The sequence below is a fragment of the Budorcas taxicolor genome, chromosome 2 (genome assembly GCF_023091745.1).
Source record: "Budorcas taxicolor isolate Tak-1 chromosome 2, Takin1.1, whole genome shotgun sequence".
In the NCBI taxonomy this organism is placed as follows: domain Eukaryota; kingdom Metazoa; phylum Chordata; class Mammalia; order Artiodactyla; family Bovidae; genus Budorcas; species Budorcas taxicolor.
Genome location: NC_068911.1, coordinates 33,589,082 through 33,610,088, shown reverse-complemented (window position 1 = coordinate 33,610,088; position 21,007 = coordinate 33,589,082). Strand labels below are relative to the sequence as shown.

General features: G+C 46.6%; 1 protein-coding gene across 2 annotated transcripts in view; it reads right to left on the bottom strand.

Annotated features, from left to right (window-relative positions):
• Positions 1-686: 686 nt before the first annotated feature.
• EMP2 (epithelial membrane protein 2) overlaps positions 687-21,007 on the bottom strand; it is a 44,019-nt gene continuing 23,698 nt past the window's right edge. The window contains exons 1-5 of one of the 2 annotated variants that reach the window (XM_052661577.1): positions 14,426-14,559; positions 12,262-12,393; positions 8,682-8,772; positions 5,264-5,410; positions 687-4,180 (exon numbers count right to left, since the gene is read on the bottom strand). In XM_052661577.1, coding sequence (XP_052517537.1) covers positions 3,993-4,180; positions 5,264-5,410; positions 8,682-8,772; positions 12,262-12,339 — 504 coding nt within the window. In that variant the 5' untranslated portion in view covers positions 12,340-12,393; positions 14,426-14,559 and the 3' untranslated portion in view covers positions 687-3,992. Of the gene's footprint in view, positions 4,181-5,263; positions 5,411-8,681; positions 8,773-12,261; positions 12,394-14,425; positions 14,560-21,007 lie in introns of those variants that run through there. The other variant, XM_052661583.1, reaches the window with a different exon arrangement.

Genomic DNA, 21,007 nt, shown 5'->3' with positions numbered 1-21,007 from the left:
TCCCTACTCCTCACTGGGTGCCTTTAGGAGCCTGTGATGACTCTAAGTCATAGAGTCATATGGCCCTTATGGGCCATAAGGAGCCACACTGGGCCTGATGGATATCAACACATCACCAAGTGACCCTGGAGTGGTCGTGACTTCAGGGTGTGTACCTCCTGGCAAGGGGTATGGTTCATTTCATGAATGTATAACTTTTGACTATTTCTGGCATTCCTTAGGGAAAAGTGAAAGCTCTGGTTTAATTTTTCTTTTTTTTGGGGGGGGCCTGGGTGAAGAGTGTATTTTTATGATAGTTTTGTTTTCTTCATCACCCAACCCTTTAAAGCAGAAGTCTTTTAAACACAAACTGAAGAACAGGACTGGCTACATAACTTGCAGAGACCATCGCAAAAGGAAAACGTGGGGCTGTTTGTCCAAATATCATTAAGAATTTTAAGTCGGTGCTAGCCGATCATTAACCAAGCATGGGGCCCTTCGAGGTGTGGGCGGGCTCCTGTGTCACTGCAGGTCATTCATCCAGAAAGCTGGCCCACGAAAAGCAGCAGACAGAGTGAGAAGCCCTCCTTTGACCACCTTTCAGACCCTCCCAGGTTGCTGTACAAGCCACACGTTAGGACCCTGCACTCAACGTGGCAGCTTCTTTCTCTAGATATTGGCAGCATTGGGAACACTGGAGTCTACTGTTCTGGGCAATTTGGTTTTAAACTTTATTTTTCCATTTACAGTTTCAGATTATACAAAACATAGAAAATGGACTACTTTAAAGGCACATTAAGTAGAAAGTATCTAACTACTCTTAAAATCACATTTGTCCCCAAGTCAAGATTCAAACTTAACCTCTACACCTTTCCCTAGCATCTCCCCATCACCACTGCACCACCCACCCCAATATACAAAACTGTCCAACTTGCTGTATTGTAAGTAATCTTTCAACTATTAGTGAGTTTAGTAATTCCCATCCAGGCAGATTTTAAATGAGGCTACAGCATCTATTCAAGCTACCGCGTTTAGTGTGCTTACATACAGGCTTGTGGGGTTAGGTTTCTTCATCACCAGTGAATACAGAGCATCCTAGGGCTTCATCCTCTTGATTAGGGATGCGCAGAGACACACAACCCATTGCAGAGAACGTGGGGCAGGGCGGGGGAAAATGTCTCCAATTTTCCTGTATTCACATATGAGTATATACATTCACGCAGAGAAACAAATCAAGCATTCTCCAAACTTATTTGAACAGAGACCCAAAGTAATTTTAATGCGAGTAATAAAAATGAATTAGTCTGTCTTCATTCATAGCCCCTCAATGAAAGAATTACAGTACTTTATAAAAATGTCCTAAAATATGCAAACTACAGTTCCCTCAAATGCAGTTGTCATCAGTAATACATTTGGTCCTAATATTTGCCTCTTGGATGTCTTAGCTCATTGTCTCTCCTGTCCTTGGGTAACTGATCATGAGCACCAAGTGAGGGCTGAACCTACCAATGGGTAAGAAGGCTGGGCACTGTCTTGCTCATGCCATCACCACTTTTCTACCTCTCCAGGGCACATTGTGTCATGAGGGGAAAGGAAGCTCTGTTGCTTCACAAAACCTTGGCATCACAGATGGATGTGGGCATTGAATGCTATACAGGAATAGTAGAGAGACTGGCCAGGAAAATCCATGGGTTATTTCAGATACCACTCCTGGAGCCCTTTGGAAAACGAAATTCATTCATTGCTTGGGGATGAAGCTTTCTGATTTCTGATTCTAAGGGGTTCTGCTTGTTTCCACTGTGGCTATCAGAGAGTTACAGACAAGCCACCAGAGCAGAAACCTTGGGGGGCACTTACACCTACCTTCCTCCACAAGGTGTACGTAGCATCCCGCCAAGCCCAAGGGTGTAACCTGCATTCCTACCCCAAACAGGACTAATGAGAGTTTTCCTCTGAGGCAGGAAGTGATCATTTCTCCTGCCTCTGGCCCCATGCCTCCCTGCACTGTCCTGGTGGCCTCTCTGCAGGGAGGGGGGCCCTGTTTCAGGCAGGATGTCTGGATTGGCCTGTTTTCAGAACCTTGCATAATGCTTGGAACACAGCATTTAGTATTCTGCTGAAACTGAATGGAGTGAACAGGTAGATGGAGAGAAAACCTGATCCTGCGTGAAAGAGGTATCCATGGAGACCCTGGATGACTTAAACCAGACATTTCCCCAGCTCCACAGGAAGTGGGCTGATGCTTCATTTAGCAGGAGGTTATTTACATGGCACCAGGGCTGACATGCGCAGAGGGCTCCCAGGCACACCTCCCGCAGCAGGCTCACAACACGGAAGGGAAACGGCAGTGAGGGGCAAAGGGCTTCTCCCATAGTCACGTCCTGCCCGATCCTCTCAGAACCCTAAGGACTCGGAGTCCCCGGCGGCATTTACCCGGGATCCTGGCAGGCAGCCTCCCATGAGAGGCACGTGCACTGTGAGAACCACAGCAATCTGGGGCCCTCCCGGGGGGACTTCATTCTCTGTCGGGACCCTGAGCCCCTCCAGGGAAGGAAGAGTTCTCCGGGTGCCAGGTGGACTGCCCCGTTCCATCCGCGCCACCTGCCTCGGCTGAGCAGAGCGATATTCAGGGTGATTTAAATCCTCCGGGAGCTTTTAAAACGCAGGCAGGCACAGTGCGGGTACCCTCCCATCTCATGGAACCTCTCTTCTGAATCCTTGGTTGTGTCCTCGGCAGCCTTCACCGCTGTTTGTAATTCGTTTCCCCAATCGGTTTTTTAATCTGTCTCCTCCATTAGACAGTGAGCCCCACGAGGAGACAGGCTCTCTGGACACGGTTTCCCCTGTGCCTGGCACAAACACTCCATCACTTATGTGGACAGATTAATGAATGGCGAACGCCCCTCTATGGCTCCAGAAGTGGGGCTTAGTAGAAGTCAGGCAGCCTTAGAAGGCAGGGCAGGAGAAGGGAGAGGCCTTCTAAGTCAGGGTAGGGAGGAAGCTGTATCCTCCCCTCCCCACCCCTCACCCCAGGGTGTTTGGCTATCAGGATGCAAGCCCTGGGACTGGACTTTGGGTGGTCCAGATGTGAGCAGCTGTGGAAGAGGCAGTGAAGAATGAGCCAATGATGGAGGCCAAGGTTTGGGCTTTCAGTGCAGTCTAGACCCACCTCCCCATCTCCACACGATGAGATCTTTAACATGTATGAGGCAGTTCTGCTCACCCAGCCCTGGGACCACCGTGGTCCTCAATTTTAAGGCACCTGCGCATCACCAAGGAGCTTGTTACAAATGCAGGTTCCTGGGCCCCATCCCCGAAAACTCTGATTCTGTAGGTCTAAGAAGGGACCCAGAGAGCCTGCATTTTACAAGGTACCTGGGGGATCACGTGTGAGCCTAAATCAGACCCTCAGATTAAAGCTCACCTTCCTGAAGGCAAGCAGGTGACACTGTCAGCAAACGTGGGTAGCACTTTCTGAAGCCAGTCCATGACAGGAGGGTTGGGGCTCTGGTCTGGATGTAGACAGAACACCGGAAGGCCTATACCTGCTTCTCATGAGGAACTTGGCTAAGCATCCAAGGAGGTTTTCTCCTGTACCCATACCCCGCCTCCCCACCTTCCACCACTAAATACACAGAGATTCAGTACAGGAAGCTGAGGTGAGGGAGTGGGGTTCAGTGTAGCCCAAACCTAGGGGAAGATGCCCCCAAGACCTGGCTTTCTCGGCGTCTTGTCCATCCCATTACATCCCCGTGGTTATCCTGCTGAACACTTTTGGATTTGAGGTTTGCAAGACTTTTGGCTTTGCCGTGTTGAGGCTTTCGGATGGGGAGAAGTTCTGAATTCCAGCCTTCATAGTCTATTCTCTGATCTCGAGAACATAAAAACTCTTCTTTTGGCTTTTAAAGGAAACAATGTGTTTGCTCGAAAAACCACACACACACAAAAACTGATTATATACAAAACGGTTACGTGGATTCTGAACCGCAGCGAAAGCCACCCAGCTCCTGGCTCTATTTGCGCTTCCTCAGTATCAGATACATGAGGCCGCTGATGAAGGTGAATGCAAAGGCCACCCAGGCCAGGATGAAGGAGTAGCCGAAGCTGCCACCCAAGGTCTGGGCATACAGTTCCTGGTTCTTCTCGTGAATGTCTTTGCGCCGGTCTGTGTAAATGGAAGCTGCGATCATGACACACAGGCCTGTTGGAAGAAAGCCAGGGCCCAAATAAATCACAGACCACAGTATGCACCAGGGACCCATGGGGACTGTGGTCGGAGCTGAAGACAAATTTCAGGTTTTATTATTAGCAGGCATTTATTTTAGTCTCTTGGAAAGATTACAACTAGTATTTTGTGGCAGAATATTGCCCTGTAGCCATTCAGCTGCCCATTCTTGCTGGCTGAATCCAGTGTCATTTGGACAGCCAGCTACCCAGCCCAGAGGGTCATAACTGCTCCAGGATATGGGTCAGCCAGGCAGGAAGTAGTTTGCTTTGCAGGACACATATGGTCTCTATCGCAGCTACTCATCCTGTCCTGTTTACCTGTTATGGTTTATGGTTCTATATATCCCAGTTCTGGCCATAGAAAATTCTACAGTGAAAATTATTACTGTATTATCCTGAAAAGAGGGAGATGAGAGAGGAGAAAGCATTTCTTGATGCTGTATTTTCCCTTGCTTACTGCTTTAGAAACTCTTGGTGGTGGTGGTTTATTAGGTCAGGATGAATGTCAGGAGCTGCAGCAGCCCTTTTGGGGCCATGAGGAAGCCATCACTGACACTCTGGAGATGCCAGCATGGAAGGATGGAAAGAGTGGAGGGTTCCTGATGCTGCTGCTGAGCTGCCAAAACAACTCTGGCACCTTCCACCTTCAAGCTATTTGTTATATTGAAAAAGTAAAGTTTTTGTGTCTGAAGTCATTGCTAATTGGATTTCTCTCTTAATCACAGCTGAAAACATCCTTACTGAACCATCAGCATTCACAGATATTAGTGGTACAATGAGACCAAGTACCCAGATTTTCCTTGGGGGGAGAGCTATGCCTCTCTTCTCTCTACCACGGCAGCAACTCCTACTTACCCTACAGATCCTAGCTCAGGCTTCACATTTTTAGGACACCTTTTCTGACGCTCTAACTAAATCCAAACTCTGAAGTGCAAAAAACATCCCAGCTGCTGACCCCTCCTTTCCAATTCCTCACCTGCCACGCTCCTCCCACCAGAATACTCATGGTTGGCTGGGAAGGGAGTGTTTATTCTGGGAAGCCCGTCATTTCACTTACAAGCCATGAGCTGGATGATGGAGGTTAAAACAAATCTCTCTCCCTGCTTGAGGCGGAAGAGTTGGAGCACGAAGATCAGAAAGGCTATGCAGCAGAGGATGGTGGACAGGATCATGGTGGCCTGGACCGCCTGCACCGTGGAGAAGTCTGCGGGAGAAGGGGCAAGAGCACACGACTAAGGGCCACAGGCCTCCTGGGCCCCTGGGGAGCATGGGGACGGCTCCAGAGCAAGGACGGAGCCAAGAGGTCACGAGCCTTCCACTGGCACAGAATGAGCACATGTGCAGCCAGTGAGTCATTGCGACACCCACTCTGTCCACTTGTGCAATTGACCAGATAATCCCCAGTGTCCTTATCTGGAAAATGGTGCAAGAACCAGCCATTCTGCAGTCTTCCTGGTCTGGGTATTGCCCCAGATGCCTGGGTCTTGCCCCCAGATGCCTGGGTCAATGGCAGGTTTTATGTTTTAAGTACAAACCCTCAGATCCTGAAAGATTCTGGATCAAGAGGTTGGAATGGGATGGGTTGGGTGGGGATTGGGGGTCCTGCACCTTATAAAGACCTCAAAAGGGATTCTTAGACATATGGGGCTCATGGAGCTGAGGGACCTCCTGAAAGTGCCCTGTCGATACAAAATACCCTCTAAATATAACAGTGTAAGCCTTGTGATTGTTATTCGGGAAAAGGAAAGGTGAGGGTCTTTTCAGATTAGCCTTAGTGAACAGGGCATGAAAGTTTGGGGCTTGGCACCGGGAAGTTTTCGGGAACAAAGGAGCTGGTCTTGGGCGGAGGGCACTGCATGCAGGAAAGACACAGGCGAGGCTGTGAACGGGTCAAGTGCGTGCCCTGGATTCACCTGTGCGGGCCTCAGCTTCCTCACCTGTAACTTGGGGAGAGTGAGTGCTCCGCTTCATCAGCAGGGGAAGGTGGAATGCTCACAGCTGAGTGAGGATTCCAGGCAGTGAGCCCATGTTCAGTTGCTCAGTTGCGTCTAACTCTTTGCGACCCCATGGACTGTAGCCCACCAGACTCCTCTGTCCATGGGATTCTCCAAGCAAGAATACTGGAGTGGGCTGCCTTTTTTTTTTTTTTTTTTCTCCAGGGGATCTTCCTGATCCAAGGATCGAACCCACATCTCCTCCACTGGCAGGAGGGTTCTTTACCAGTGAGCCACCAAGGATGCCAAGGATTCCAGGCAGTGCTGGCAGAAAGAGAGTCGTGTATAGGGGATGGCTATTACCACCAGGATGCAACTGGTGAGGGGCACAGTGCCCAAAGCGGCAAAGGAAAACTTAAGGATAGATCTTTTTTTTTTTTTTTTCCAGTTTTGCTGGAAACTGACTAAGGGAAGCATGATTTTTAAGTACTTAATCCACTATTTGGGCTTCCCTGGTGGCTCAGTGATAAAGAACCCGCCTATCAATGCAGGAGATGTGGGTTTGATTCCAGTATTCTTGCTTGGAGAATCCCACAGACAGAGGAGCCTGGTGGGCTACAGTCCCTGGGGTTGCAAAGAGTCGGACACAATGCATGCACATGTAGAAAAAAAGGAACTGTTTTAAAGCAGGTGTCAGGATGCTTTTTCTATAAAGGCTAGACAGTAAATATTTCAGGATTTGTGGCTATACAGTCCCCGGTTCATTGTCTTGTTTTATTTGGCTTTTTTCTTGTTTTGGTTTTTTACAATGTATTAAAAATATAAAAAACCACTCTTAGCTTATTGGACTGAATCTGGCTGGTGGCTTGACAGCCTGTTATGCTAAAGAAAAATAAGAGACTTCCCTGGTGGTCCAGTAGTTAGGGCTCTGCACTTCCACTGCAGGGGACCTGGGTTTGACCCCTGGTTGGGGAACTAAGATCCCACAAGCTATGCTGCGTGGTCAAAATAATTTTTTAATTAAAAAAATAAAAATAAAAGGGAATAGCTGCATATGGGGAAGTGGCACACAAATGACAGAAGCTTGGAAACGTTGCTTCAGAGCACCACCAGTGTCGCCAGCTGACCACACACCCTGGCAACAATGAGGCTCCAAAGGGGAAGAGTGGCTGTTTCCAGGGTCAAGGCTTAGAATGGCAGAGAAACAGACCCGGGGTGGGGGGGCGGTGGGTGGGCAGCGTCAGGGGCTTAGAAGGCAGGCTTCTGAGCTGGTCATGTCTAGATGGACTCCTAACTCCATCACTCACTCCTGACTTTGTCACCTTGGGTTTCTGCCCTGTGCCTCAGTTTCCCCATCCTGAAACAGGGCCAGGAGACCACTTATGTGAAGGACTTAGCCCAGCGCCTCCTTTCGGTAGTTTTGCTTTTATTATGAATATTGCCATTGTTGCTGATGGAATAGTAAGACTTTATGCCCCAGTGAGCAAGGTCCCTTTCTCCCTAAGTAGGATTCTAAGAAAAAAACAAACACAAAAGCAGGATGCTTGTTAAGTCTGAATATCAGGTAAACAACAATTTATTTTAGTGTTAAGTGTGTTCCATGTAATATTTGGTACCTAAATTATACTCAATTTTTCATTGTTTATCTGAGATATCAAATTCACTGGCTGTCCAGTGTTTTGTCAGTCAAAGTATCGCTTTTGTCAGTTCTGCAACAGAAAACCGAACCATTCACTCCACAGGGAAGAAGAGGGCTTGACATGTTTTTAGATGTGATTTTCTGTATTTACAAAACCCTTTATTTTTCTGAGGCTTCCCTGGTGGCTCAGTTGTTAAAGACTTCGCTTGCAAGGCAGGAGACCCAGGTTTGGTCCCTGGGCTGGGAAGATCCTCTGGAGAAGGGAATGGCTACCTGCTCCAGAATCCTTGCCTGGAGAATCCCATGAACAGAGGAGCCTGGTGGGCTACAGTTCATGCGGCTGCAAAGAGTTGGACACGACTGAGCGGCCTTCACTTTACTTCATCTTTCTACTGCAGCTCGTGTGCCGAAGCAGCACGGCAGAGGCACTGCTGTCACCCGCACTGACAGCTGAGGTTATCGAGAGTCCAAGCAGCGCTCAGGTGACCGGCCCCAGGGAAGGTCACACAGCTCTTAAAGGAGCCAGCTCTTGGGTTTCTGCCCATGAGGCTGCTGAGATGCGAGGAAGTGACACAAATGTCTCTGAGCTATTTAGAGGAGTGGAGAGAAGATTCTAGATAAGGGCTGGAGCTGAGAAGGGGTGAGGGAGGGAAGCTCTGCTAGGTCAAGAGAGAAGAGAAGGGTGGGGCCCAGTGTCGCTGGGGTTGGTGCCCTCTAGCCTCCGGTTCCCCCCGCTTCCTGTCCTCAGCTTACGCTGACCCTGCTCCCCCTGCCCTGGGCAGCAGCCAAGCCCCTCTGCACAGGCTGAGACGGAAGGAGGGGTGAGGGGTCAGACCATAGGGAAGCCCTTCTCCCGAGGGGTCTTTTTTCACTCAGTGCTCTGCCATCAACTTCACACTCACCTTGAACAGTGTCATTGAGTTCCGTACAGTTCGTATTGTTGACACACACTCTCCAGATGTCTGCAAAAAACTCCTCTCCTACCCACCAGGCCTGGAACACGACAGAGAAACACAGGGAAAGGGTGTTTGTTCATTATGAAAACAAAGGCCTCCAGGGCTTTCCTGGTGGCTCAGTGGTAAAAAAATCCACTTGAAATGCAGGAAACACGGGTCTGATCCCTGGGTTAGGGAGATCCCCTGGAGAAGGAAATGTCCACTCTAGTATTCTTGCCTGGGAAGCCCCATGGACACAGGGACCTGGCAGGCTACAGTTCCGTGGGGTTGCAAAGAGTCAGACACGACTGAAGTGATGGAACATGCACGCACGTGGCCAAAAAATAAACGTTAAAAATGTTTAAAAACTAAATTAAATTTTAAAATTAAGAAAAAAAAGAGGTGTGGGGTGGGAGTGTTTGTTTCTAACAGGCTCCCAGGTGATGCCCATGCTGCTGGGGTGCTGACAGGGAAGGTCCAGGCTCTCCCAGGACTTGGGTGAGGAGGCGAGGCTCAGCTGGTGATGATAAGAGCAGATGGCGGTGAGTCCCCCCAGAACTGCCGGGGCGAAGCTGGAGGGGCAGACAGAAAGATAACATCTTGGGGGGGAGCCTGTTACGAATGAAATGACCGAACAAGAGTCTCCCGCCTTCTGTGCAAGTGCTTCTGTGTCTCTCTGTTCCTGCTGCTCTTTGCGCCCAGGTGACCTTTCTTCTGGGCTTCCCAGGTGGCACTAGTGGTGAAGAATGCCCATGCAGGAGACATAAGGGATGTGGGTTCGATCCCTGGGTTGGGAAGATCCCCTGGAGGAGGGCATGGCAACCCACTCCGGTATTCTTGCCTGGAGAGTCCCCATGGACAGAGGAGCCTGGCGGGCTACAATCCATGGGGTCGCAGAGTCAGACAGGACTGAAGCAACTTAGCACACATCCATGCCCTCCCTTCTGCTTTCCATCCACCCAAAGACTGGAATCTCCCCAAACCACCATCCATCCAGGCCACAGTTGGTCACTAAGCTCTCACTACGGGCCCCAATGACACTGCCAAGCGCAATTCCTAACACATAATAAAGATCGAGTGACTCATCGACTGGTAAAAACGCCCACCTGTGTCTTCTCAGGAAGGCCCGTGGTAACAGAAACACCCATAGGATGGGCTGGTGCTATGGCTGATGGCTTTTCTGCCCCTAATATTAGTGTATCCCTTTCACTCTGTCTGGGACCTTTGTAGGATCCCAAGGGCTAGATGCAAGAAATAGAAAAAGATTGTAAAAGCACGTTCAAAACCATTCGGTTCACACAAAGTGGGCTCTTTGGATAACGGTAGGTTCCCAAGGCTTTAACAACGTGGCCCCTGCCCTGGCCACTCATGACAGCTCTTCCAGAACCCCCAGGAACGCCAACCCAAATCCACTCATTCATCTCCCTTAGGGCATCTAGAACCAGGGGCCTCTGGAATGCTTCAAATCCCAGCTCCGCCGCTTCCTGTCCCGTAAATTCCAACAGACACCCTAACTGCCCTAAGGCCCAGGTCTCTCATCATGAAATACCGCCAGGAGAGGAAGGATCTCACAGACTTGAGGTGACGATCACAGGAGATGATCAAAGGACAGGGGGTAGGAGCTCCAGAGTCAGCAGCCTCTAAGTGACAGGTCTTCTCCTGGTCCGTGTTGCTGTTATTGTTTTGATGATGAATTGACAGGAGTCAATCATATGATTATATGCTGACTGACCTGGAGGCCACTTGTACAATGCCCTTTCTGGCTTTCTGAGCAGAGTTTGACTCTAAATGTGTCCACAGTCTGAAGCCATCAGGACTGAAGTGAGGCCTTTGGATCAGGATGTGGGCCCTAGGGAACATCTGGTTAAAAGCTTCATTTTTCTGCCAGAGGGGATGTTAATCTATGCCAATATGTTATTTATCAAATGCACCCCTGCCATATGGATACTCCAAGAAAAAAATTAAATTTTTCATGGGTACATGGTCAGAGTGGGGAGTGTTCCACTCTGCTGGGAAGGGCATGCTCAGGTAGGCTTACAACAAGAATCCTGTTGGTAAGGAGATGTCAGAGGCAAGAGGGGCAAAGGTTACCTGGGATGGGTCACCTGAGGGATCTAGGGCAACGGTCCTCAAGCAAGGGTGACTTTGCCTCCCAGGGACATTTGGCAATGTCTGAAGACATTTTGGGGTGTCACAGCTAGGGGCAGGAGTGCTGCTGGAGACCAAGGATGCTGCTAAACACCCTGCGATGTGCAAAGCACCCACAACAAAGAGGTTGTTCAGTCGCTAAGTCATGCCCGACCCTTTCCAACCCCTTGGACTGCAGCACGCCAGGCTCCCCTGCCCTTCACTGTCTGCCGGAGCTTGCTCAAAATCATGTCCATTGGGTTGGTGATGTTGTCTAACCGTTTTGTCCTCTACCTCCCCCTTCTTCTTTTGCCTTCAATCTTTCCCAGCAACAGGGTCTTTTCCAATGAGTAGGCTCTTTGTATCAGGTGGACAAAGTATTGAGGTTTCAGCTTCAGCATCAGCTCTTCCAGTGAATATTCAGGGTTGATTTCATTTAGGATTCACTGGTTTGATCTTCTTGGTGTCCCAAAAGGACAACAGTGCTGAAGCTGAGAAAATGACCTGAGGAGAGCTGGATTTAAGCCACGTCTGCAAAGGAATTCCTACAGCTAAGGCATCTGTGGGGGACTCAGGGAACAGTGGACCAAGGTCCCTGCCCATCCAGACTTACATATGGGGTGCTTCAAACTCCCACACTTCAGGCAAGAGTCCTCAGGCCTGGGCTGAGGAGACAGGTGTGCCTTGGTAGGGTGTGAAGTGAAAGTCGCTCAGTCGTGGCTGACTTTTATAGTCCATGGAATTCTCCAGGCCAGAATACAGGAGTGGGTAGCCTTTCCCTTCTCCAGGGGATCTTCCCAACCCAGGGATCGAACCCAGGTCTCCCGCATTGCAGGCGGATTCTTTACCAGCTGAGTCACCAGGGAAGCCCTTGGAAGGGAGGATAACCCCAAATCATAATCACCTTGTGGGAGTTCTGTCTAGTCAAGGCTATGGTCTTTCCTGTGGTCATGTATGGATGTGAGAGTTGGACTGTGAAGAAAGCTGAGTGCCGAAGAATTGATGCTTGTGAACTGTGGTATTGGAGAAGACTCTTGAGAGTCCCTTGGACTGCAAGGAGACCCAACCAGTCCATTCTCAAGGAGATCAGCCCTGGGATTTCTTTGGAAGGAATGATGCTAAAGCTGAAACTCCAGTACTTTGGCCACCTCATGCGAAGAGTTGACTCATTGGAAAAGACTCTGATGCTGTGAGGGTTTGGGGACAGGAGGAGAAGGGGACGACCGAGGATGAGATGGCTGGATGGCATCACTGACTCGATGGACGTGAATGCCTGGTGTGCTGCGATTCATGGAGTCGCAAAGAGTTGGACACGACTGAGCGACTGAACTGAACTGAACTGAACTGTGGGAGTTCTCAACCCTGCTTCTATTGACTCTAGGATCCAGTTCTGGGAAGGTCAGAAGGAAAGGGAACTTACATTGTCGATGGTGGCGACAAAGAGCAAGGCCGCGGATGTGATGTGGAAGATGATAATGAAGGCCAGAAGCACCAACATTTTCACGGGGCACCGAGAGGCACAGAGCAGTGTTTAAAGCCCAGAGGAGACGTGCTAAACAGGGTGAAAGAAATTCAAATTTGTCAGTGACACAACACTAGGAAAGTGAAAAATTAAACTTTCATGAGATTTTAGAAAAGCTTAAACAGCTCTTCCCTCTTTCCTTTGCCTGGAGACTTCACTGGATAAAGTCTGGCATGAGAAGCTGCTCTCTTTTGCATCCAGAGGCCAGACATTTCTCGTGGAGGAAGAGAAGTGAGGATCAATTACAATCCCTAATTCAGAAGAGCACTGCAGCCTTCAAAGCTGCACACCGCAGGCACCAGGGCAGGAAGGAGCGCTCTAAAATACTGTTTCGGATCCCCCACCCACCAAGCAATGCCATGGGGACTTCATAGCACCCGAGTAAGCTCACCGTCTGAGTATTCATTATCACAGTCCCTGCTGCCTTGCCGCGTAACAAAGCAAAAGTGATCAACTAAGGAAATATTTCTTAATGATCTGACTATAAAATTAATCCCAATGTAAGTTGGTGCAGTCACTATGGGAAACAGTATGGAGGTTCCTTAAAAAGCTAGAGTTGCCATGTGATCCAGCAAGCCCATTCCTGGGCACACATCTTTGTATCGAAAAGATCCAAAGAAGAAAGCAAAGAAAGCAAGCATTCAAAAGAATGCTGTGAATATCAAAGGACAAAAAGTAACACTTGGGAAAACTGATGAAGTCTTTGAATATTTCTAAAAAAATGACCATCATCTTGGTCAAACAACACGAAAATGTCTAAAATGTCACACCAACTAATCCAGTTGAACGAGTGAATGCTACTAACCCTCCAAATCAATACATGATTCATTCTTCTTTCACTCACTCCAATCATTTGTGACCAGTTACCATCGCTAAAGTTTTGTAGAACATAAAATTAATTTTTAGTTTCACTTTTAAAAACACACTCCAAATCAGACCTTGTTTTCACTATTTTACGATATTACAGCACCAGTTTTCAGTGGGTTGATTTAATTTTTTTAACCCTCTCTTTCTCTCCCTCCAAATATCCCATCCCCCACCACACACACATTGTGTTCTGAACCATTTGAGAGTAGGTTGCCTACACCATCTCTTTGAAAGAGAAAAGCTTCATCTAAATTATTTCATCCGATTGATGATTGTCATTTATAAATTTAGTGCTACTTCTGTCTTGGGTATTACTTTGGAAAAGATATATGGCTTCATTACACACTCTAACGTATTGTCTATGGAATATAAGATAAAGTCAAGCATGTATCTGCTGATACTTTTTGAGTGGACCTGTCTTTATACTTAGAAACATCTCTTAATAGTAGGCTTCCCTGGTGGCTCAGATGGTAAAGAATCTGCCTGCAATGCAGGAGACCTGTGTTCGATCCCTGCATTGGGAAGATCTCCTGGAGAAGGAAATGGCAACCCACTCCAGTATTCTTGCCTGGGAAATCCCATGGACAGAGGAGCCTGGCAGGCTACAGTCCATGGGATCGCAAAGAATCGGACACGACTGAGCGACTCTCACTCACTCACTCTGTCTATGCCATACTTTATGTCTAAATATTTCGTATCTCTGAAATAACAAGGCCATCACTGTACGTAATCACAGCATGATAATCCCCCCAATTTTACATTATATAGTACTTTTATCTCATCTACAGTCCATATTCAAATTTCTCCAATAATCTCAGTAGTGGCCTTAGCTATTTTTTTGGTCCAGGCCAAATCCAAGATAATGTGTTGCATTTTATTGTCATATCTCTTTATGGTTCCTCAGCCTTTCTTGGCCTTCCTAGCACTGATATTAGAGTACTGACCATTTATTTTGTAGAAAGTCTCTTTTTTTTTTTTTCTAGAGGCATCAGTTCAGTTCAGTTCAGTCACTTAGTCGTGTCCAACTCTTTGCAACCCCATGAACTGCAGCATATCAGGCCTCCCTGTCCATCATCAACTCCTGGAGTCCACCCAAACCCCTGTCCATTGAGTCGGTGATGCCATCCAACCATCTCATCCTCTGTCGTCCCCTTCTCCTCTTGCCCTCAATCTTTCCCAGCATCAGGGTCTTTACCAATGAGTCAGTTCTTCGCATCAGGTGGCCAAAGTATTGGAGTTTCAGTTTCAGCATCAGTCTTTCCAATGAACACTCAGGGCTGATCTCCTTTAGGATGACTGGTTGGATCTCCTTGCAGTCCAAGGGACTCTCAAGAGTCTTCTCCAACACCACAGTTCAAAAGCATCAATCCTTCTGTGCTCAGCTTTCTTTATAGTCTAGAGGCATAGAGTTTATTGAAACTTAAACAAGAATTTAAATATATTTCCTTTTAAAATTGATGTATAGTTGATTCACAATATTATTTGAATTTCAAGTATGCAACACAGTGATTTGATATTTTTAGAGATTATAGTCCATTTAAAGTTATTATAAAATACTGGCTGTATTCCCTGTGCTGTATAATATATCCTTGCAGCATATTTATTTACTATAATTCAATTTATTTATTTTTAACTGAAGGATAATTGCTCTATAATATTGTGTTGGTTTCTGCTACACATCAACATGAATCAGCCATAGCATTTCATGGAAAATATTTCATGGCAAATAGATGGGGAAACAATGGAAATAGTGACAGAGTTGATTTTCTTGGGCTGCAAAATCACTGCAGATGGTGACTGCAGCCATGAAATTAAAAGACTCTTACTCCTTGGAAGAAAAGCTACGACCAAACTAGACAGCATGTTAAAAAGCAGAGACATTACTCTGCTGACAAAGGTCCATCTAGTCAAGGCTATGGTTTTTCCAGTGGTCATGTATGGATGTGAGAGTTGGACTATAAAGAAAGCTGAACACCGAAGAACTGATGATTTTGACCTGTGGTATTGGAAAAGACTCTTGAGAGTCCCTTGGACTGCAAGGAGATCCAACCAGTCCATCCTAAAGGAGATCAGTCCTGAAAATTCATTGGAAGAATTGATGCTGAAACTGAAACTCCAATACTTTGGCCACCTGATGTGAAGAACTGACTCATTGGGAAAGACCCTGATGCTGGGAAAGATTGAAGGCAGGAGGAGAAGGGGACGACAGAGGATGAGATGGTTGGATGGCATAACCGACTCAATGGACATGAGTTTGAGCAAGCTCCAGGAGTTGGTGATGGACAGGGAAGCCTGGCGTGCTGCAGTCCATGGGGTCGCAAAGAGTTGGATATGACTGAGCAACTGAACGGCCTGAACTGATACCGATGTCCTCTCCTTCTTGAACATCCTTGTCACCTCTCTCCCCATCCCACCCTTCTAGGTTGTTACAGAGCCCTGATTTGAGTTTCCTGAGTCACACAGCAAATTCCCATTGGCTATCTACTTTACATAGGGTAATATATATGTTTCCATGTTACTCTCTCCATACATTCCACCCTCTCCTTCCTCCCCTCCCCGCCCCCTGCCCCCATGTCCATAAGTCTGTTCTCTATGTCTGTGTCTCCTTACTCCCCTGCAAATAGGTTCATCAGTACATGAAAGTCTCCATTTTTAAATGCTTCCTAATGATTAGATTCAGGGTGTGAATATTACACACTCATGTGACCTTGGTGTGTCCCACCAGGAGGCATAGGATGTCAGGCTGTCCATTATTGGTGATGCTAACTTTGATTAAGGGGTTCAGGGTCACCAGATTTCTCCATTGTGCACTTTTCCTTTGTAATTAAAAAGCAACTTCTGGGGAGGCATTTTTTAAACTGTGATAAAAGGCACATCATTTTTAAGTGTACTACTGATGACATTTAGTACATTCAGAAGGCTGTACATCCATCACCACTGTCTAGTTCCAGAACACTTCCTCTCCTTGAAAGGAAACCATGTACCCATTAAGGAGACACTCCCCATTCCTCCCTCCACTCAGCCCCCAGCAACCATTAATCTGCTTTCTGTCTATGGATTGGGCTGATTCTGGATATTTCATAAAAAATGAAATGACACAAGATTTGTCCTTTTGCGTCTGGCTTCTTTCATTTGGTAGTATTTTCTAGGTTCATCCCTGTTGTAGCACGTGTAGGGAGATATTTTGGGTTGACCTTAAGATCCAATCTTTCATTAAAATGTCACCCCAATAGTTTGAGCATCCATTGATATTTCTGAAGTAGAATCACTTAAAATGGGCTTTTTTTTTTGAAAAATACCATATGATATCACTTATATGTGGAATCTAAAATACAATGCAAATGGACAGATCTATGAAAAAGAAACAGACTCACGGACACAGAGAACCACCTTGTGGTTGCCAAGGGGTGGGGAGGGAACAATTGGGAGTTTGGGGTTGGCAGATGCAAACTATTGTATATAGAATGGATAAACAACAGGTCCTGCTGTAGAGCACAGGGAACTATACCCAATATCCTGTGATACTCCATGATGGAAAAGAAGATGAAATACATACATATATATAACTGAATCACTTTGCTGGATAGCAGAAATTAACACATTGTAAATCAATTTCACTTCAATAACATTTTTTTTAAAAGAATAAAACAGCCTTTTTCTGACACTAACTCTTCCACTTAAGAGAGCTGCGTTGCACAAAACCCCCCACCCTTTCTCTGCTCACTCTCACTCACGGGATGCATTATTCCCTCATGAGACAGACCAAGGCTCGTGACCTCACACCAGGGCCGGCCGCTCTCTGAGACCCAGGACTCATGAACAGTGATCCAAGAGCCAAGTTCTCAGCCGCCATTCTGTGTACACATCATCATTTGGAAGAACGCAGTGAACCAGCTCACAGATTCTTCCAGTTCTTTCAAAAAGGACAAATTCCCCTTTGTTCAGGCCTGCGTCATTCTTAGCTGCCATCCTATGCTGCCTTCAAATAGATGCATTTCTGGTCCTCACAAAAAAAAGGGGCATTACCACACTGAATGCCACGTTCCTTCAATATCAGCTGGAAGGCCAAAATGCCAGCATCACAAGCAGTGCCAGTAATTCCAGGGTGATAATAGCTTTACATATTGTTCAGCTCGGATGATATAAATACATAAGGATGCATAACTAAACCTTTCTGAAACAGAAAAGAAAGACTTTAACTCTTTCCTAAAGTGTGGAATTCAAATGTTATAGGGCAAGACTTTGGATGGTGCATGGACATGGCATTACACAACAGTGAACCACATAGTAAGAAAGTCCCCATTCTAATCCTTCCAAGCTCATCAAGGAAAAAGACGCGGCTTGGTGCTGGCCTGTCTCTGTGGTGGTGGTTTAGTCACTAAGTCATGTCTGACTCTTGTAATCCCATGGACTGTAGCCTGCCAGGTTCCTCTGTCCATGGGATTTTCCAGGCAAGAATACTGGAGTGGTTTGCCATTTCCTTCTCAGGGAATCATCCCAACCCAGGAATCAAACCTGGGTCTCCTGCACTGCAGGCAGATTCTTTACCAACTAAGCTACCGGGGTGGGGTGGGGGTGGGGGGAGCCTATCTCTAACACTTAGCAATTTTCCTTTAAACACAAAGAAAAAGAAGACCTTTGGACTGGCCACAGTGCATAGCTAGAATTTAACAATGTTTTTAGATTTTATTATGTTTATTTTTAAAGTTCTTTCTTTTTATAAGAAGTAATGGCACTTACAGTAGTGATAGAAAGTCACCTTTTAAAACAACTTTATTGGAGTTTTAGTGAATCATTTAAGAAAAATTATGGGGGAGAATGGATATATATATATGTATATCTATGGCTGAGTCCCTTCGCTGTTCACCTAACATTGTCAATCACAACATTGTCAATCGGCTATATCCCAACACAAAATAAAAAAGTTTAAAAAAAATTTTTTTTAAGAAAAAATATTGTGTAAATAAAAGGGCAGGTGGTCTCCAATGTTAGCAAAAATCCTGAAGATGGTTCTCAAACGCCTAGTGTCTGAGAAGCACTGCTTTAACACCTGGGAGTGATTTCAGTTGTAATTCTAGACATTAGGAGTAAGCTCCTACAGAGAAGAGCAAGTTTTTACAAGATGTTAAGTAAGGTCTTGAGCCCAGTTTAAGAGAAAAGTCTAAGGGCATACAAAGGCGGCTACTGATTGGCTTGAACAGTTAAGAGTCCAGGGAAATTAGGGAGAAGAGAAGTAAATTCACCTACTTAGTCCTCCCGCGTGATGGTGTCTGGAATTCAGATCCCCAGTGAAAAACAAAACGGGGTAAATCAATGACAAAACTTTCAGACCTAAGGCATGGCTTGGTAACCTCACCAGACCCTTTGGAGGCACTTATTCATTCATAGAGAAAAACCCATGAACCATGAAGAGATACTAAAAAACGACCCTCTGCTCTTGCATCTCTATACCAAAATAAGTCCCCCTTCACCACTAGCCCTGACTGAGTCTTCAAGTTCCTTTCCTTTAAGGAAACACTCTCCCAGTTTCCTGTGTATCCTTCCAGAAATACTTGTTAGGTAGGAATGCTTATTCCCCACTACTCTGGTTTCCAGTGTGGAGGGAGCTGCAACAGGGCAACACTCTCGGCCTCAGGTCCCGCCCCCACTCACTCCTTTGATTCTGATTGGAAGGTGCATCAGGTCCGCTTTCCTGGATTGGTGGAGCTCAGCTACTGACAGGCTCCCTCACAAGGCTTTTCTTTTGTCCTTCCCCACACCTCCGTCCTAGATAATAAGTGGGTATGTCTGTCTCCCAGAGCCCCAGTTTCCCTTGGCTTCGGGGTCCAGGGCTCAGGGAGGGGCGGGCAGGGTTGTAGAACTGAGAAGCCATCCTCCAACCTCGTTTTTCCTCACTTGATAATATCCCTAGAGATCTTTTTCCCACATATGAGTCCACCTCATTCTTGCAATGGTTGCCTGGGGTTTTGTTGGGCGGTGATGCCAACATCTACTCCACTAGTTCCCCAATAATGGCTATTTAGGGCATTTCCAGACTTTTTGCTACTCGAAACTACACAATAAGGGCTATTTAGGGCATTTCCAGACTTTTTGCTACTCGAAACTACACCGCTGTGAATATCCTTGTACTTATTTCTTGGTGTGCTTGTGTTAGTGTTTCCGAGGGTCAGAATCTTAGAAGTAGGGGTGTTAGGTCAAAGGCAAGTACATTTATTTTACTTTTAATTTTCAATTCAATTCAAATTTAATTTAGTGCAAGCAATACTGGACACTGTGCCAGCCTTGATCTTCAGAGGGTCTTCAAGGAGTATAAAGTACGGGACCAACTGTTCCATGAGGATCGTGTGGGTGGACAAGCCTTGACATCATGTGGATTTTGTTTTTGGTTTTTTTTTTTTGTTGTTGTTGTTGTTTTTGAGTTAATAACATCCCTCAATTCCCCTGGAAGCATAATTCTGGCCTGTACAGACCAGCCTCTGCCATATCCACGGCTCTCCCCAGTGGTCTCTCCCTCCCATGTTTCACTCCTGCTCTGTGTCTCATGGGCCCTCTCTGGATATACTGAAGAACAGACAGCTCCATGGGCTAGATGTTGGATGAAAGTTGGCCCACCAAACCCAGGGTGGCATCAAATTCATCTTTGCCATTCACAGAAATTTATTTTCCTTTCCAAAATCATCATACTGAATGCTGATCCCTCTTGCCTCCCCTTGTCCTCGTGGGCTTCAGCGCTCGGCCAGCCGGGTCTGGTCTCAGTCCCTTGGAGCAGGGCTCCCAGGAGCACTGCGTCCCTTCCACCATCAGCTGGCTCTCTCTCACACTGTCCAGGTCTCAAGCCAAGCATCCTCTCCCCAGGATCCTGGATCCTGATCACCCAGTAGCCCCTCCAGTATCTATCCCCTCGGTATCCATCCCAACCCCCTGGCTTATTTTCTTTCCTTTTTTAAATTTTTTAAATTATGAAAATATGATAACACATTTACAGGAGACCTGAAAATACAGAACAAAGTTACATATAGTTCCACTATATGTTTGTTCTAAGTAGATAAATTAAGATTTTTAGTTGGAGTTTCAATATCGAACTCTCAGAAATTAATTGAATGAATGTACAGAGAAGTCGAAGAATATTGTAGACCTGAAAAGCATTATGAACCAATTTGACATAATTAAGATTTATACAATTTTCTTCGGAGGATCTTCACTGTCGAAAGTATCTTATTTATTCACTCGATTGTTATCCATTGCCCCTCTGTTCCCTGCTGTGCTCAGTGCACAGAAAGCTATTTGCTGTCATTTCTAGAAATGTAAAACTATATAAAAACCCTGGGAAAACTCAAAGCCGTGGGTCCAGAGGCAGGAACTGTGGCCAGAAAGGGCTGTAACACGATGAGATCCCACGGCAAGGCAGAGGCAAGAGCAGAACCAGGGAGTGTCCTGGCCCAGACTCCAACTGCCCTTCTGGCCTCAGTGGGAGACCCCTCAGAAGGCACCCAGCAGTCTCTCAATGGTCAACAACTATTTCCCCAAAGCCTCTGCCATTTCCAAGCACAAATTTCACCAAGTGGTCCGAAAGATGTTGTTTCTCCTTTTGTGATTCCTTCAGGCATTGAGCAGGACAGTCTAGGGGCTACCTGGGTCAGGGCGTGTACCTGTCTGAAAGTGAAAATGAAGTTGCTCAGTCATGTCCAACTCTTCGTGACCCCATGGACTGTAGCCTACCAGGCTTCTCCATCCATGAGATTTTTCCAGGCAAGAGTACCGGAGTGGGTTGCCATTT